This window comes from Mus caroli, unplaced genomic scaffold (genome assembly GCF_978045245.1).
Source record: "Mus caroli unplaced genomic scaffold, Mus_caroli_1 scaffold_8, whole genome shotgun sequence".
Lineage (NCBI taxonomy): Eukaryota > Metazoa > Chordata > Mammalia > Rodentia > Muridae > Mus > Mus caroli.
Window position 1 is genome coordinate 122,886,522 of NW_028227263.1, and position 19,821 is coordinate 122,906,342.

The window sequence follows — 19,821 nt, forward strand, 5'->3', positions numbered from 1 at the left end:
AGCAGTCATTAATAGTCTCCCAACCAAAAAAAGCCCAGGACCAGATGGGTTTTATGCAGAGTTCTATCAGACCTTCAAAGAAGATCTAATCCCAGTTCTTCACAAATTATTCCACAAAATAGAAACAGAAGGTACTCTACCCAACTCATTCTATAAAGCCACAATTCATCTGTACCTAAACCACAAAAAGACCCAACAAAGATAGAAAACTTCAGACCAATATCCCTTATGAATATTGATGCAAAAATCCTCAATAAAGTTCTTGCTAACCGAATCCAAGAACACATCAAAACAATCATCCATCCTGACCAAGTAGGTTTCATCCCAGGGATTCAGGGATGGTTCAATATATGGAAATCCATCAACGTAATCCAGTATATAAACAAACTCAAAGACAAAAAACATGGTCATCTCGTTAGATGCGGAAAAAGCATTTGACAAGATCCAACACCCATTCATGATAAAAGTCTTGGAAAGATCAGGAATTCAAGGCCCATACCTAAACATGATAAAAGCAATCTACAGCAAACCAGTAGCCAACATCAAAGTAAATGGTCAGAAGCTTGAAGCAATCCCTCTAAAATCAGGGACTAGACAAGGCTATCCACTCTCTCCATACCTATTCAACATTGTACTTGAAGTCCTAGCCAGAGCAATTCGACAACAAAAGGAGATCAAAGGGATACAAATTGGAAAAGATGAAGTAAAAATATCACTTTTTGCAGATGATATGATAGTATATATAAGTGACCCTAAAAATTCCACCAGAGAACTCCTAAACCTGATAAACAGCTTCGGTGAAGTAGCTGGATATAAAATTAACTCAAACAAATCAATGGCCTTTCTCTACACAAAGAATAAACAGGCCGAGAAAGAAATTAGGGAAACAACACCCTTCTCAATAGTCACAAATAATATAAAATATCTTGGCGTGACTCTAACTAAGGAAGTGAAAGATCTGTATAATAAAAACTTCAAGTCTCTGAAGAAAGAAATTATAGAAGATCTCAGAAGATGGAAAGATCTCCCATGCTCATGGATTGGCAGGATCAACATTGTAAAAATGGCTATCTTGCCAAAAGCAATCTACAGATTCAATGCAATCCCCATCAAAATTCCAACTCAATTCTTCAACTAATTAGAAAGTGCAATCTGCAAATTCATCTGGAATAACAAAAAACCTAGGATAGCAAAAACTCTTCTCAAGGATAAAAGAACCTCTGGTGGAATCACCATGCCGGACCTAAAGCTTTACTACAGAGCAATTGTGATAAAAACTGCGTGGTACTTGTATAGTGACAGACAAATAGACCAATGGAATAGAATTGAAGACCCAGAAATGAACCCACACACCTACGGTCACTTGATCTTCGACAAGGGAGCTAAAAACATCCAGTGGAAGAAAGACAGCATTTTCAACAAATGGTGCTGGCACAACTGGTTGTTAACATGTATCCATTCCTAACGCCTTGTACTAAGGTCAAGTCTAAGTGGATCAAGGAACTTCACATAAAACCAGAGACACTGAAACTTATAGAGGAGAAAGTGGGGAAAAGCCTTGAAGATATGGGCACATGGGAAAAATTCTTGAATAGAACAGCAATGGCTTGTGCTGTAAGATCAAGAATTGACAAGTGGGACCTCATGAAACTGCAAAGCTTCTGCAAGGCAAAAGACACCATCAATAAGACAAAAAAACCACCAACAGATTGGGAAAGGATCTTTACCTATCCTAAATCAGATAAGGGACTAATATCCAATATATATAAAGAACTCAAGAAGGTGGACTCCAGAAAGTCAAATAACCCCATTAAAAAATGGGGCTCAGAACTGAACAAAGAATTCTCACCTGAAGAATACCGAATGGCAGAGAAGCACCTGGAAAAATGTTCAACATCCTTAATCATCAGGGAAATGCAAATCAAAACTACCCTGAGATTCCACCTCACACCAGTCAGAATGGCTAAGATAAAAAATTCAGGTGACAGCAGATGCTGGCGAGGATGTGGAGAAAGAGGAACACTCCTCCATTGTTGGTGGGATTGCAAGCTTGTACAACCACTCTGGAAATCAGTCTGGCGGTTCCTCAGAAAATTGGACATAGTACTACCGGAGGATCCAGCAATACCTCTCCTGGGCATATATCCAGAAGATGTCCCAACCGGTAAGAAGGACACATGCTCCACTATGTTCATAGCAGCCCTATTTATAATAGCCAGAAGCTGGAAAGAACCCAGATGTCCCTCAAAAGAGGAATGGATACAGAAATTATGGTACATTTACACAACGGAGTACTACTCAGCTATTAAAAAGAATGAATTTATGAAATTCCTAGCCAAATGGATGGACCTGGAGGGCATCATCTTGAGTGAGGTAACACAATCACAAAGGACCTCACACAATATGTATTCACTGATAAGTGGATATTAGCCCAAAACTTAGGATACCCAAGATATAAGATACAATTTGCTAAACGCATGAAACTCAAGAAGAATGAAGACCAAAATGTGGACACTGTGCCCCTTCTTAGAATTGTGAACAAAACACCCATGGAAGGAGTTACAGAGACAAAGTTTGGAGCTGTGATGAAAGGATGGACCATCTAGAGACTGCCATATCCATGGATCCATCCCATAATCAGCTTCTAAACGCGGACACCATTGCATACATTAGCAAGATTTTGCTGAAAGGACCCAAATATAGCTGTCTCTTGTGAGACTATGCAGGGGCCTAGCAAACACAGGAGTGGATGTTCACAGTCAGCTATTGGATATATCACAGGGCTCCCAATGGAGAAGCTAGAGAAAGTACCCAAGGAGCTAAAGGGATCTGCAACCCTATAGTTGGAACAACATGATGAACTAACCAGTACCCCGGAGCTCTTGTCTCTAGCTGCATATGTATCGAAAGAATGCCTAGTCGTCCATCAATGGAAAGAGAGGCCCATTGGACTTGCAAACTTTATATGCCCCAATACAGGGGAATGCCAGGGCCAAAAGAATGGGAATGGGTGGGTAGGGAAGTGGGGGGAGCTATGGGGGACTTTGGGGATAGCATTGGAAATGTAATTGAGGAAAATATGTAATAAAAATATTAAAAATTAAAAAAAAAAGAAATAATGATTAAAATCACTTTTTAATGTGTTCCTTTTACTGCCTGTAATTTCAACTAGCAGGTTTGAAGTTAGAGCCCTGTAATTTCTGTGGAGATTGACAAAGGCTACTTACCTTAATCTCCTGCTGTCTTATGATGAGGTGCTGAACAGTATCTCACCTAAAAGGAGCTCAGGCAGGTCAGCAAAAATAGGAAAGTGTCATAGACTTAAGATAGGTAAATGATTTTCTGGTTTTTTTCTTGTTTTTGTTTGTTTGTTTGTTTGGGTTTTTTTGGTTTTTGAGACAGGGTTTCTCTTTATATCTATGGCTGTCCTAAAACTCACTTTGTAGACCAGGCTGGCCTCGAACTCAGAAATCCACCTGCCCCTGCTTCCTGAGTGCTGGGTTTAAAGGCATGTACCACCCTTCCCAGGGTAAATGATTTATTGTTAAACAGTAGTTCCAAATAACTTGTAAGACCAAGTCTTACTCCCTACAGATGTGTTTCCTCATTGACTGCCTCAAGAGAAACCAACAAGAAAGAAGAACCACTGGGCCTGGCCCCTAGCAGCTGCAATCTCATCTTCATAAAAAAGGAAGAGGGATATGAAGCCAGAAAGCTGTAAGAATGGGAAAGTCAGTCCAGAGCAGGAATGAAGTTGAGTCATGTCCAACCCTAAAAATCTCATGATGTGTCTGGCAGATGTAGGACTGTTTCCTCCATGTTCTCTTTCTGGATATACCTGCACATGTAGTCTGTACAACACCATATCTGTCATCGTTAAGTTAGTCACATAACCTGGTAGCCAGTTTTTAGATCAGACTTCCTATCTGATTTATGAAGACATGTCTAACCAGCATCTGGAATTCTTCTTTATGCAAATGAGGGATGCCTAGCACTTCAGCCTCTGCCAATGATATAAACTCACACAAACACTGACACAGTCCCCAATGTTTATATATTATTTGTTCACTCCAAAGCAAAAGAGTTGTTTCACCCAAAACTGTCTACAAAGATTATTATTTTCCTGTATTCATGTCAGTCAAGATCCTCCTAACTCATCCAACCAGATAAGGTTCGTTTATTCCAATCCAGCCCAGTGCACAATGGTGCTTGGATATGCTGAGGGCAGAAACCAACCCAGACTGATACTTCAGCTGCTACAAATTACAATCCAAATGTCAAACCCAATGATAACTTTGCTAAAATCCATTAATATTCTATTGTTTAAAAATACACTTGGGAAGCCATCATTCCCTTAGGAACCCATGGGGGCCATGATCTCTACACTCACAGCAGCAGAGGGGTGAGCTACCCTGGCCTGGCTCTTTCTGAAATTGTAAGCTCTGCTCAGGTGTGCTCTCCTGTGCTGAGCTGGGGAAATCAGCAGCACAGTGGTGGGACCCATGGCCCAGTGACCCTGGAACCTCCCAGATATGTTAATAGGCACCTAAGTTAGGAGTTTCTTTTAGACCTAGTAAGATCTTGGCCAGACTGGTATGCATGCGGTCTCCCACTGTTAAGCCAGATCTGCTCACCTGTGAATGAGAACTAAGAGCCCTGGGTGATGAGGACAGGGGAGACAGTAGCAAAGGGTCCATGTCGGCACCAGCCCCAATCAACCTTGGGCATGAACTCAGCAGAGGGTTGCATGGTCCCCAGAGGACTCTCCACACAACAGGTGCCCTAATACACCCAGGATCTTGAGATCTCTGGTGAGTGGATCACAACATTTCTTCCAAGACAGTGGGGGGAGGGTTCTGTGCCAGCAGGAAGCATGCACAACCAGTAGCTCTGGATCCTTCTGGTTGGCTCCGTCCAGCCCAGGTCCACCTTGGGCACAAATTCAGTGCATGGTCCCATGGTCCCCAGGGGACTCCCCAAGCCACAAGTGCCCTAGCATGCCCATGATCTTCAGATCACTGAGGAGTGTTAGCCTCCAGAGAGGTCTCTGACCCGGGACTCAGGTGAGAGCACCATCTTGTATCCTGGGTCACTTGGATACCAGTCCATGCAAGAAAGCACGTGGGGTACAGAAGCAACAGAGCTTATTTAACAGGGTCTCTTCTGGCCTTCATCCTCAGCCAGGAGACAGAGCTGAGACCCAGACCTCTGGGCATCTTCCCTGCTGGAGGAGAGTCGGCCTCCAAGGAGGGCTCTGTCCCTGGGACTCAGGTGAGAACACCATCGTGTATCCCAGGTCTCTTGGAGACCAGTCCATTCAAGAGAGCATGTGGGCCGCAGAGGCAATGGAGCTTCTTGAACAGGGTCCCTTTAGGCCTTCATCATCAGCCAGGAAGTGAATCTGGGTGCCAGACCTCTGTGCATCTTCCCTGCAATAGGAGGGGTTGCCTGCTCTGACCACTGGAACACAGGAGAGAGTTGGACTTCCAGGAGTGCTGACAAAGCTGGCAGAATCACAAGAGGAACAATCTCCAGCCAGAGACAGCTGGAATATGTAACACCAGAGATTATCAGATGACAAAAGGCAAACGTGGGAATCTTACTGGCAGAGACCAAGACCACTCAGCATCATGGATGAGAACATCAGCAACAGAGTACGGGAGATGTAAGAGAGAATCTGAGGTGCAGAAGATTCCATGGAAGGCATGGACACAACAACCAAAGAAAATGCAATACGCAAAGAGATCCTAACTCAAAACATCCAGAAAATCAAAGACACGATGAGAAGACTAACTTGGGATAAAGGGTATGGATGAGAACGGAGGTTTTCAACTTGAAGGGCCAGTGAATACCTTCAACAAAATTATAGAAGAGAACTTCCCTACCCTAAAGAAGAAGATGCCCATGAACATGCAAGAGGCCTGCAGAACTCCAAATATACTGGACCAGAGGAGAAATTCTTCCTGACACATAATAATCAAACCAATAAATGCACTAAATAAAAATGGAGGTTGAAGGCAATAAGGGAAAAAGGTCAAGTGGTATACAGAGGCAGACTATTGGAATTGCACCAGACATTTCACCAGAGACTATGAAGGCCAGAGATTCCTGGACAGATGTTATACAGACCCTAGGAGAGCACAAATGCCATCCCAGGCTACAATGCCCAGCAAAACTTTCAATTACCATAGATGGAAAGGCCGAAGTTTTCCATGACAAAACCAAATTCACACAATATCTTTCCACAAATCAATCCCGTCAAAGGATAATGAATGGAATAGTACAACACAAGGAGGGAAATTGTGCCCTAGAAAGAGCAAGAAGGTAATCTTTCAACAAACCTAAAAGAGGATACCCGCAGGAGAGGAATCCCCACTCTAACAATAAAAATGGCAGGGAGCGACAATTACTTTTCCTTGGTGGCTTTTGATATCAATGGATTTGATTCCCCAATAAAAAGACATGGACTAGCAGACTGGCTACATAAGTAGGACAGGCAGATGTGGCAGCCCGCCTAGGGTTGAGTGGAAAAGATCTGGCAGACCTCCTGCATCCGCCTGCCCAGTGTATAGGAGGAACTCTGGTCAGTTGCAGGCTTTCTTCCCTCCTCCCTCCTTTCCCAGAAACCCCTTTAGTTCCCACAAAAGGGCATCCACAGTCATTAAGGAAACTGTACAGAAGCTCAGAGCACACAATGCACCTCACACAATGATGATGGGAGACTTTAACACCCCACTATCATCAAAGAACAGATCTTGGAGGCAGAAACTAAACAGAGAAACATTGAAATTAACAGAAGTTGTGAAGCATATGGATTTAACAGATATCTACAGAACATTTTATCATAAAAAGCAAGGATGAACCTTCTTCTCAGAACCTCATGATGCCTTCTCCAAGACTGGCCACAAAATTGGTCACAAAGCAGGCGTCAATGGAAACAAGAATATTGAAATTATCCCATGCATCCTGTCAGATCACCACAGAATAAGGCTGATCTTAAATAACAGCATAAAAAATAGAAAGCCAACATTTTCATGGATGCTAAACAGCACTATACTCAATTATAACTTGGTCAAGGAAGAAATAAAGAAAGAAATTAAAGACATTTTAGAGTTTAATGAAGCCACAATATATTCAAATTGTGGGACACAATGAAAGCAGTTCTAAGAGGAAAACACATAAGTATGAGTGCCACCAAAAAGAAATAAGAGAGAGAATACATTAGCAGCTTGACAGCACACCTAAAATCTCTAGAACAAAGGAAAGCAAATTCCCACAAGAGGAGTAGATGGCAAGAACTAATCAAACAGTGGAATGAAATACATGAAGTGGAAACAAAAAGAACTATTCAAAGAACCAACCAAACTAGGATCTGTTTTCTGTTTTTTGGGTTTTTTCTTGTTTTGTTTTGTTTTTTTTTTTTTTTGAGAAAATCAACGAGATAGATAAACCCTTACCTAGACTAACTAGAGGGCATAGGAACAGTTTTCTAATTAACAAAATCAGAAATGAAAAAGGAGACATAACAACATAACCTGAGGAAATCGAAAGCATCACCAAAACCTCCTCTAAAAGCCTATACTCAACAAAACTGGTAAACCTGAATGAAATGGACAATTTTCTAGACAGATACCAGGGACCAAAGTTAAATCAGGATCAGGTTAATGATGTAAACAGTCCATATAACCTAAAGAAATAGAAGCAGTCATTAATAGTCTCCCATTCAAAAAAAAAGCCCAAGACCAGATGGGCTTAGTGAAGAATTCTACCAGACCTTCAAAGAAGTCCTAATTCCAATTCTCCTCAAACTATCCCAATGAATAGAAACAAAAGGTACTCTACTCAATTCATTTTATGAAGCCACAATTTCTCTGATAGGTAAACCACACAAAGATCCAACAAAGAACGAGAACTTCAGACCAATTTCCCTTATGAATATCGATACAAAAATACTCAATGAAATTTTTGGAAACCGAGTCCAAGAACACATTAAAATGATCATCCATCCTGATTAAGTAGGCCTCATTTCAGGGATGCAGGGAGGGTTTAATATACAGAAATCCATCAATGTAATGCACTATAAAAACAAACTCAAAGACAAAAACCACGTGATCGTCTCCTTAGATGCTGAGAAAGCATTTGACAAAATCCACCACCCATTCATGATAAAAGTCTTGGAAAGATCAGGAATAGCCAGAAGCTGGAAAGAACCCAGAAGTCCCTCAACAGAGGAATGGATACAGAAAATGTGGTACATTTACACAATGGAGTACTACTACTCAGCCATTAAAAAGTACGAATTTATGAAATTCCTAGGCAAATGGATGGACCTAGAGGGCATCACCTGAGTGAGGTAACCCAATCACAAAATAACTCCCACAATATGTACTCATTGATAAGTGGATATTAGCCCAGAAATTTAGAATACCCAAGATATAAGATACAATTTGCTAAACACATGAAACTTAAGAAGAATGAAGATCAAAGTGTGGACACTTTGCCCCTTCTTAGAATTGGGAACAAAACACCCATGGAAGGAGTTACAGAGACAAAGTTTGGAGCTGAGACGAAAGGATGGACCACCTAGAGACTTCCATATCTGGGGATCCATCCCATAATCAGCTTCCAAATGCTGACATCATTGCATACACTAGCAAGATTTTGCTGAAAGGACCCAGATCTGGCTGTCTCTTGTGAGACTATGCCGGGCCTGGCAAACACAGAAGTGGATGCTCACAGTCAGCTATTGGATGGATCATAGGGCCCCCAATGGAAGAACTAGAGAAAATATCCAAGGAGCTGAAGGGATCTGCAATCCTATAGGTGGATCAACAATATGAACTAACCAATACTCCCCTGGAGCTCGTGTCTCTAGCTGCATATGCATCAGAAGATGGCCTAGTCGGCCATCACTGGAAAGAGAGGCCCATTGGTTGTGCAAACTTTATATGCCTCAGTACTGGGGAAAGTCAGGGCCAAGAAGTGGGAGTGGGTGGGTAGGGGAATTGGTGGGGGAGCGTGTGGGGGACTTTTGGGATAGCATTGAAAATGTAAATGAAATAAATACCCAATTAAAAAAATAAAAAGTGAAAAAACAAAAACAAACAATAAAACTTGTAGTTTCAAGAATAATTTTGTTTAACTAGAGATCTGTTTATCCTTAATCTTCTACAATTAGTTGTACTTCTTTTTATCAGTTGGCATTCTTTATTGTGTGAGTAAATACTGTCATAATATATTAGCTTCATTACAACTTCAGAAAGTTAAAATGGTATGTTTTCCAAATATAACAAAAATACTACCTGTTTACATTTTCTTATTTATTTTGGAATCTACCCACCGTCTGTCACCTCATGCAGTTTTTAGTCCTACAAAATGTCTGTGATGATCCCATTATTCCTATTGTTTCAGAAGAAAATCCCATCTGAGCACAATCCTCTCCTAATGGCTTATTAAATTAGGTTTGTATGTATAATCTAAGCCTAGTGAATGAGGCTATTCCATGAGAATTTGAACTTAGAACTCAGACTGCAAATCAGTCTCTCTCAAGGACTCTTGAACTGCTGTGATAAGCAGAACCTCGAACAAAATTGATTTCTCTCTACTGAGCAGATTAGGATCCCCTAGGATTGTGTAAAATGGGATACTTGTAGAGAGCCTGGCACATGCTGGTTGGTGCCCATGGTTGTTATTTTTTAATTTATTATTTATTGAGATAATTGTAGATCAAATTTTAGAGGAATGTAATCTGGAGTTAGAAAAAGATGAATTTGAAAATAAAAGGCCACCTTTATTTGTCTTTAACATGTGGTGATGACTTGAATAAGTATGGCTCTCACTGGCTCAAATATATGAATTCTTGGTCCACAGTTGGTAGAACTATTTGGAAAGGATAAGAAGGGATGGCCTTTTTGGAGGTGTGTCATTGGTTACATCTCAACATGTAAGCTCTCCAATACTGCTTCAAATCCATGCATACCTGTCTGTTACCATGATCTCTTCAATGACGGTGCAGAATTTCCACCTGAAACCATAAGCTTCCTTCCATAAGTTGCTTTGGTCATGGTCTCTTAGTATAGCAGTAGATAATGAGTCATTGCATTTGCTTTATAATAACATTTATTTATATTGAAGTGTTTTGTAGTGTATCTATTTCCATGGAAAAAAAACTTTAGTTAATATGAGTGTCTTATATGCACCCCACATACTTTATTATTTCTTTTCAACTTTTATTATTTTTGAGGAAATACATTATGTCTTATAAAGTTTATTACATGTTAGCATTATTAAAATTATTTCTAAATTTTGTTATGAGGTTACTTGATATCCTCTTTGTTAATAAATCTATGCTGTATAAAAACAAAACAGACTTCTTAGTCAAGTTTCATTGACATTGTCCCAGTGGAACTACTAGCATATGGAAACATGTGATGGTGTGAAATAATTCTGCAGCCTACATGATTTTAATAAACACTTCATTTTAAACCTTCGGGAAGAAAAAAGAATTTCAAGTCTCTGAAAAAAGACATTGAAGAAGATCTCAGAAGATGGAAATATCTCCCATGCTCATGGATTGGCAGGATTAATATCGTAAAAATTTCTATCTTGCCAAAAGCAATCTACAAATTCAATGCAATCCCCATCAACATTTCAACTTAGTTCTCCACCTAGTAAAAAAGGGCAATTTGCAAATTCATCTGGAATAACAAAACCCTAGAATAGCAAAAACTATTCTCAACAATAAAAGAACTTCTGTTGGAATCACCATGCCTGACCTCAAGTTGTACTACAGATCAATTGTGATTAAAAAAAAATGCATGGTACTGGTAGAGCAACGGACTGGTAGATCAATGGAATAGAATTGAAGACCCATAAATGAACCCACACACCTATGGTCACACATCCGTAGATGGAGAAACCAAAGTATTCCATGACTTAACCAAGTTCGAACATTATCTTTCTATGAATCCAGCCCTTCAAAGGATAATAACAGAAAAAAACCAATACAAGGACGGAAACCGCACCTAGAAAAAGCAAGAAAGTAATCCTTCAACAAACCAAAAAGAAGACAGCCACAAGAACAGAATGCCAACTCTAACAACAAAAATAATAGGAAGCAAAAATTAATTTTCTTTAATATCTCTTAATATCAATGGACTCAATTCCCCAATAAAAAGACATAGACTAACAGACTGGCTACACAAACAGGACCCAACATTCTGCTGCTTACAGGAAACCCATCTCAGAGAAAAAGATAGACACTACATCAGAGTGAAAGGCTGGAAAACAAATTTCCAAGCAAATGATCTGAAGAAACAAGCTGGAGTAGCCATTCTAATATCAAATAAAATTGACTTCCAAAACAAAGTTGTAAAAAAAATGCAAGGAGGGGCACTTCATACTCATCAAAGGTACAATCTTCTAAGAGAAAATCTGAATTCTGAATATCTATGCTCCAAATGCAAGGGCAGCCACATTCATTAGAGACGTTAGTAAGGCTCAAACCAAATATTGCACCTCATATAATAATAGTGGGAGACTTCAACACAACACTCTCATCAATGGACAGATCGTGGAAACAGAAAATAAACAGGGACACAGTGACACTAACAGAAGTTATGAAACAAATGGATTTATCGGATATCTACAGAACATTTTATCCTAAAACAAAAGGATATACCTTCTTCTCAGCACCTCATGGAACCTTCTCCAAAATTGACCATATGATTGGTCACAAACATGCCTCAACAGATTCAAAAATATTGAAATTGTCCCATGCATCCTATCAGATCACCATAGACTAAGGTTGATCTTCAATAACAACATAAATAATGGAAAGCCAACATTCACGTGGAAACTGAACAACACTCTTCTGAATGATACCTTGGTCAAGGAAGGGATAAAGAAAGAAATTAAAGACTTTTTAGAGTTTAATGAAAATGAAGCCACAACATACCCAAACTTAAGAGACACAAAGAAAGCATTTCTAAGAGGAAAACTCACAGCTCTGGGTGCATCCAAAGAGAAACTAGAGAGATCACACACTAGCAGATTGACAACATACCTAAAAGCTCTAGAAAAAAAGGAAGCAAATTCACCCAAGAGGAGTAGACAACAGGAAATAATCAAACTCAGGGGCAAAATCAACTAAGTGGAAACAAGAACTATTCAAAGAATTAACCAAACTAGGAGCTGGTTCTTTGAGAAAATCAACAAGATAGATAAACCCTTAGCCAGACTCAATAGAGGGCACAGGGACAGAATGCTAATTAACAAAATCAGAAATGAAAAGGGTGACATAACAACAGATCTTGAAGAAATCCAAAACACCACCAGATCCTTCTACAAAAGGCTATACTCAACAAAACTGGAAAACCTGGAAGAAATGGACAAATTTCTACACAGATAAAAGGTACCAAAGTTAAACCAGGATCAAGTTAACGATCTAAACAGTCCCATATCCCCTAAAGAAATAGAAGCAGTCATTAATAGTCTCCCAGCCAAAAAAAGCCCAGAAAAAGATGGGTTTAATGCAGAGTTCTATGAAACCTTCAAAAAAGATCTAATTCCAGTTCTGCACAAACTATTCCACAAAATAGAAGTAGAAGGTACACTATCCAACTCATTCTATGAAGCCACAATTACTCTGATACCTAAACTACAGAAAGATCTAACAAAGATAGGAGACTTCAGACCAATTTTCCTTATGAATATCGATGCAAAAATACTCAATAATATTCTCGCTATCTGAATCCAAGAACACATTAAAACAGCCATCCATCCTGACCTAGTAGGTTTTATTCCAGGGATGCAGGGATGGTTTAATGTATGGAAATCCATCAACGTAATCCATTATATAAACAAACTCAAGGACAAAAACCACATGATCATCTTTTTAGATGCAGAGAAACATTTGACAAAATCCAACACCCATTCATGATAAAAGTCTTGGAAAGATCAGAAATTTAAGGCCCATACCTAACCATGATAAAAGCAATCTACAGCAAACCAGTAGCCAACATCAAATTAAATGGTGAGAAGCTGGAAGCAATCCCACTAAAATCAGGGACTAGACAAGGCTGCCCACTTTCTCCCTACCTATTCAACATTGTCCTTGAAGTCAAATGGATATAAATTAAAAAGGAAGAAGTCAAAATATCACTTTTTGCAGATGATATGATAGTATATATAAGTGACCCTAAAAATTCCACCAGAGAACTCCTAAACCTGATAAACAGCTTTGGTGAAGTAGCTGGATATAAATTAACTCAAACAAGTCAATGGCTTTTCTCTATACAAAGAATAAACAGGCTGAGAAAGAAATTAGGGAAACAACACCCTTCTCAATAGTCACAAATAATACAAAATGCCTTGGCGTGACTCTAACTAAGAAAGTGAAAGATCTGTATGATAAGAACTTCAAGTCTCTGCAGAAAGAAATTAAAGAAGATCTCAGAAGTTGGAAAGATCTCCCATGCTCATGGATTGGCAGGATCAACATTGTAAAAATGGCTATCTTGCCAAAAGCAATCTGCAGACTCAATGCAATCCCAATCAAAATTCCAACTCAATTCTTCAATGAATTAGAAAGAGTAATCTGCAAGTTCATCTGGAAAAACAAAAAACCTAGGATAGCAAAACTTCTCAAGGATAAAAGAACCTCTCGTTGAATCACCATTCGTGACCTAAAGCTTTACTACAGAACAATTGTGATAAATTAAACTGCATGGTACTGGTATAGTGTCAGTCAAGTAGACCAGTGGAATAAAATTGAAGACCCAGAAATGAACCCACACACCTATGGTCACTTGATCTTCGACAAGGGAGCTAAAACCATCCAGTGGAAGAAAGACAGCATTTTTAACAAATGGTGCTGTCACAACTGGTGGTTATCATGTAGAAGAATGGGAATTGATCCATTCCTATCTCCTGGTACTAAGGTCAAATCTAAGTGGATCAAGGAGCTCCACATAAAACCAGAGACACTGAAACTTATAGAGGAGAAAGTGAGGAAAAGCCTCGAAAATATTGGCACAGTGGAAAAATTCCTGAATAGAACAGCAACGGCTTGTGTTGTAAGATCGAGAATTGACAAATGGGACGTCATGAAACTGCAAAGTTTCTGTAAGGCAAAAGACACAATCAATAATACAAAAAGGTCACCAAAAGATTGGGAAAGGATCTTTACCTATCCTAAATCAGATAGAGGACTAATATCCAATATATATAAAGAACTCAAGAAGGTGGACTCCAGAAAATCAAATAACCTCATTAAAAAATGGGGCTCAGAGCTAAACAAAGAATTCTCATCTGAGGAATACCGAATGGCTGAGAAACACCTGAAAAAATGTTCAGCATCCTTAATCATCAGGGTAATGCAAATCAAAACAACCCTGAGATTCCATTTCACACCAGTCAGAATGGCTAAGTTCAAAAATTAAGGTGACAGCAGATGCTGACGAGGATGTGGAGAAAGAGGAACACTCTTCCATTGCTGGAGGGATTGCAACCTTGTACAACCACTCTGGAAATCAGTCTGGCAGTTCCTCAGAAAATTGGACATGGTACTACCGGAGGATCCCGCACAACCTCTCCTGGGCATATATCCAGAAGATTTTACAAGTAATAAGAAAGAAACATGCTCCCCTATGTTCATAGAAGCCTTATTTATAATAGGCAGAAGTTGGAAAGAACCCAGATGCCCCTCAACAGAGGAATGGATACAGAAAATGTGGTACATTTACACAATGGAGTACTACTCAGCTATTAAAAAGAATAAATTTTTGAAATTCCTAGGCAAATGGATGGACCTGGAGGGCATTATCCTGACTGCGGTAACCCAATTACAAAAGAACTCAAATGATATGTACTCACTTATAAATGGATATTAGGCCAGAAACTTAGAATACCCAAGATATAATTTACAATTTGCAAAACAAATGAAACTCAAGAAGAATGAAGGCCAAACTGTGGACACTTTGCCCCTTCTTAGAATTGGGAACAAAACACCCATGGAAGGAGTTACAGAGACAAAGTTTGGAGCTGAGACAAAAGGATGGACCATCTAGAGACTGCCATATCCAGGGATCCATCCCATAATCAGCTTCCAAACGCTGACACCATTGCATACACTAGGAAGATTTTGCTGAAAGGACCCTGATATAGCTGTCTCTTGTAAGACTATGTCGGGGCCTAGCAAACATATAAGTGGATGCTCACAGTCAGCTATTGGATGAATCACAGGGCCTCCAATGGAGGAGCTAGAGAAAATACCCAAGGAGCTAAAGGGATCTGCAACGCTATAGGTGTAAAAACATTTTGAACTAACCAGTATCCAGGAGATCTTGACTCTAGCTGCATATGTATCAAAAGATGGCCTAGTCGGCCATCACTGGAAAGAGAGGCCCATTGGACTTGCAAACTTTATATGCCTCAGTACAGGGGAACGCCAGGGCCAAAAAGTTCAAATGGGTGGGTAGGGGAGTAAGGGGGAGGGTATGGGGGACTTTTGGGATAGCATTGGAAATGTAAATGAGGAAAATACCTAATAAAAATTTTTATATATTGAAAAAAAGAAATGGGATGGGGCTTAGGGGAGAATCTTTAGGTGGTGCCAGAGACCTAGGATTGGGAAGCCTCCCAAGAGTGTATGGGTTTAACTTTAGCTGGTACTCCTAGGGGTGGGTACATAGATTCTGAAATAGCCATTTTCTGTAGCCAGACCTGACTCACAGTGAAGTTATAAGAATACAGGTATACCCACAAAACTTATGACATGAAATTTGTCCTGTATAGGAGAAATGCAGAGACAAAGGTGGACTAAAAATGAAGAGATGGGGCATCCAAAAACTGGCCCAACCTGAGACACATCCCATGGGCATGTACCAGTAGCTCATAAAATTAATGATTCCTTGTTATGCTTACAGACAGGAGGATAGCATAACTGTCTTCTGAGAGGATCCACCAAGCCGCTGACTGAAACTGATTCAGAGCCCCACAGTCAAAATTTGGCCTGAACTTGAGGAGTCTCATGGAAGGGTTGTGGAAAGTATTGAGGCTCCTGAAAGGGAGAGGAACTCCACAGGAAAAGGAAGACCAACACAGTCAAGTAACCTGTATAAGTGGGGTTTCTTGGAGAATGAAACACTAACCAAAGAGCATAAAGGGATTGAATCTAGGCCCTTCACACACATAAATAGCAGATGTGAAACTTGGCCTTAATATAGATCCCACCAACAAGTGGAAAAGGAATAGCCCCCCAATGTGTTGCCTGAAGTTTATCCTATTTTTCTAACTGGGCTGTCTTGTGGGGCCTCTTTGGGAAAACATGTGCCAAGTCTAGCACAGACTTAATGTGCCAGGTTTGGGAGATACCAAGGAAAGGCCTTCAACTTCTCAAAGGAGAAGGGGAGGGGTGATAGTGGGTTGGACTATATGAGAGGAGACTAGTCAATGTGAAGCAGCAATGGGATGTAAATTGAGTAAATAAGGTAATAAATGGAAAAAAGAGAAAGAAAAAGGAAACTAGGAACTTAGATTGGATTTTCAGTGATAAAAAGCAAACCTTCATGGGAAAAGAGCAAGACTTCCTTTTGCAAAGTAAATGAACCTGTATGCATGAGAAGCAAGTTTCATTGTATAGTATTTTTTCCTAAGTAACATGACAGCATTTGGGACTAATAAATGTGGAAATAAGACACAAAATGCAGCATAATATATTATATTTGTTTAGGTATTTTGTTTTGTTCTAGGACAAGCACACATCTCCTATTTCTACTAAAATTAATGTCTGACAATTGACAATTAAATACAGGTTATAAGCCCCATAGATTTGAGATGAAAATGTCTGAAAATTCTTAAAATAAAATGAATTATTTTGTTTGAGAGAGCCACCTCATTAAAAGAAAAAATAATCAAGAACATGGACATTTGGATCATATTTGATCCTCCATCACATCAAAAATACAGCAAATACTTCTTGAAATAATTGGAATTTTTGTGAATCCTGGCTTCCTTTATCATTTCTTATTTCCTTTCTCAAGGAGCAGAGAGATGTGAAATAGTTTCTATGCATCATAGCCTCAACTTGATATGCAGCAATAGTGTGAGAAGCAATGTATTGCATGACAATCTAACCACCTCAAACTCCATAGTGCTCATATTATACTAGCGGGCTGTTTTGGTAATTCTCCAACCAAAATATGCCCCAGCAATGAAAGCAACAACTCAATTAATATGAATACAAGCTGTATACCTAGATTAGCCAGATCTACCACTACAGTACTATCCTCTCCATCTGAGACCCCTTATAACTTGTGGTGAAAGCACAACTCAATTAATATGATTACAAGCTGTATACCTAGATTAGCCAGATCTACCACTACAGTACTATCATCTCCATCTGAGACCCCTTATAACTTGTGGTTTCTCAAGGCCCTATGCTTCTGCTCTGCTTTCCATCCACCACTTCCTGTGTCATCCTCTCTCTCTCTCTCCAACCCCTCCTTATTCTCTCTCCCAACATTCAGCTCAATATTTCCTTCCCCTGCCCATCACTAGCTCAAGCCGTTCTTTTACCAATCAAGATGAGACTGTGGTTTATAGGAAATCACCTGAGTTCTGACTCATTTCTTGTTCACAGCCCCTCCCCTATTTGTAACATCAAATTACAAATAGCACTAGGGCTATCCTCAACAGTGGGTTAAAAAAGATTTTAAACATATTCCAAGAAAACAGAATATTGATGGCTGTTAGGAGAGTTTTGAGGAATGTTTGTCACTTATTTTCAGCAGCTGAATAGCAGAGAACAAGGATCATTGGGATCCCTAAAGATCAACAATAATGGAGAAAAGGTAGGGAAGCTTACAGCCAAAATTTCTTTGACACGTCTCAACCAGAGCTGAGAGTCCACAAAAGAAATGTGACAGAACGTACAAATACAGTCTAGAAGATAACAGGTCACAAATGTGACCACCAGCATCAGGATGGTGTGGGATGCTCTAGTCTCAGCATAAACTCTGAGCTTCTGATTTGTGGATTGAATATGCTGCAGTCTTTGGTGGTGTCTGTTCAGGAGAATCACCATGGAGACACTGCTCCAGATGATGATGCTGATGAACACTGCATCATGGGCAAATGACAAGATGCGCATGCCTATACTGAAACCAGAGGTGGAGCAAACCCATTTGCTTTTAGAATTGCTATCATTATGTGTTTTCTGGGGACCACTGACTTTCATTAGAATGTGAGCATTATTTAAGACACTGAACAACCAACAACTATAACAAGTATACCTCACAAATATGGGGGCTCTTCCATGGAGCATCACCCTACCCCAGGTACCAGGAGCAAGAGTGAAAAATTGATAAGTGCTCAGAGAGCAGGTGGAGCACATGTTTGTACTTTGAGCCACCAGGCAAATGAAGTACCCAAGTTTACATTTTAGGTCAGTTGGGGGGTCCTTTGGAACAAAAAGTGTCATATTGTTTGGAAATGCAAAGAGGAGAATCAAGGTATTGCCCACAGCCAAGTTGGCTAGAATGACTTTTATGGGTCTCTGTTGAGAGCCATTCAAGAAGGGAGATAAATTATGGACAAACAGAAAAATGTTGACTGCAGTCCCAACTCCAACCTGGCAAAGTAAGAGGACCTGAAGAGACACTTCCTCTGTGGTTTTCACAGATTTATTCTGAAGCAACATGGAGACAACTTCATTGGACAACAGAATAGTGATCAGGTTGGCAGTGCTGTTTGAGTCTTCTCAAATCCTGACCTTTTCGATTTATTTGAAGACATTTTCCCCCACGAAGGGCAGCTCTACTTTATCTGCAAGGTCATGTTGAAGGGAAACACTGCATGAACATTGATCCAGAATATCAACTTTACAACTATTTTACTTTGTCTTTAACTATGATGGATCTGTGTGTGTGATGCAGCATTATCTGTATTGGTCAATAACATGACCCACATTTTAACCCATATGGGATCTTCATATTTATAAATTAACATTTATAGACAAGCATGTATTTTTGCTAGGTTGGAATTCAGCATTTTTCCTCATGTTATAATAATGTTGTAAGAATAACAAATTTGGTTTTTGATCGTTGGTTCTGGATCTAATGCTGTTTATTGACTTTTATGGCACTTTTTTCCTGTATTTACTGTAATTCACAATAGCAAAATATTTATATACATAAAATAAAATAAGTATGTCTCAAAAATAATAATAATACAAGGCTGGAGAGATGGCTCGGCTATTTAGTGCACTGGTTGCTGCTCTAGAGGACCTTAGTTCAATTTCCACCATCCATATGTCATCGTCCAACTGTCAGTAAATCCAATTAAAGGGGATGTGGTATTTACTGCTATACCTGCAGGTAAAACACAAATTTTTGAAATACTAAATGAATAAAACTTTAAAGAACAAAATACAAATTTAATCGTTATAATTTAAAAAAAGAATGAAACTGAAAAATTTCCCCCTAAAATAATCCATCTAGTTTGATAAATTTTTACAATCTTTACCGTAATGATAAAATGCAAAATGATTCTGAAAATATCACTATTATTCTACTCACATAGAAGAAACTTGATTTACACAAATATCATAAACATAGGATAAAAGTGTCTGGAACCCAAGCATATCATTAATTTATAAATATCTGAACTTTATCTATTTTTCTAAGGAATTAGGTGCTGTACACAAAACTGATTAATCTACAGTTTTTGTCATAAACAACTGAAATCATTGAAACAATTACAGTTTAAATGTTTATACACACAGATTCTTTTTTGAAACTCAGTTTCAGATAGATCATGTTT

At 39.3% G+C, this 19,821-nt stretch overlaps 1 protein-coding gene across 1 annotated transcript; it reads right to left on the reverse strand.

Annotated features, from left to right (window-relative positions):
• Positions 1-17,785: 17,785 nt before the first annotated feature.
• Positions 17,786-18,700, reverse strand: LOC147003428 (vomeronasal type-1 receptor 1-like). Its single transcript, XM_085841003.1, has one exon. The coding sequence runs from the start codon at positions 18,698-18,700 to the stop codon at positions 17,786-17,788; it is 915 nt and encodes a 304-aa protein (XP_085697129.1).
• Between the last annotated feature and the right edge of the window lie 1,121 nt (positions 18,701-19,821).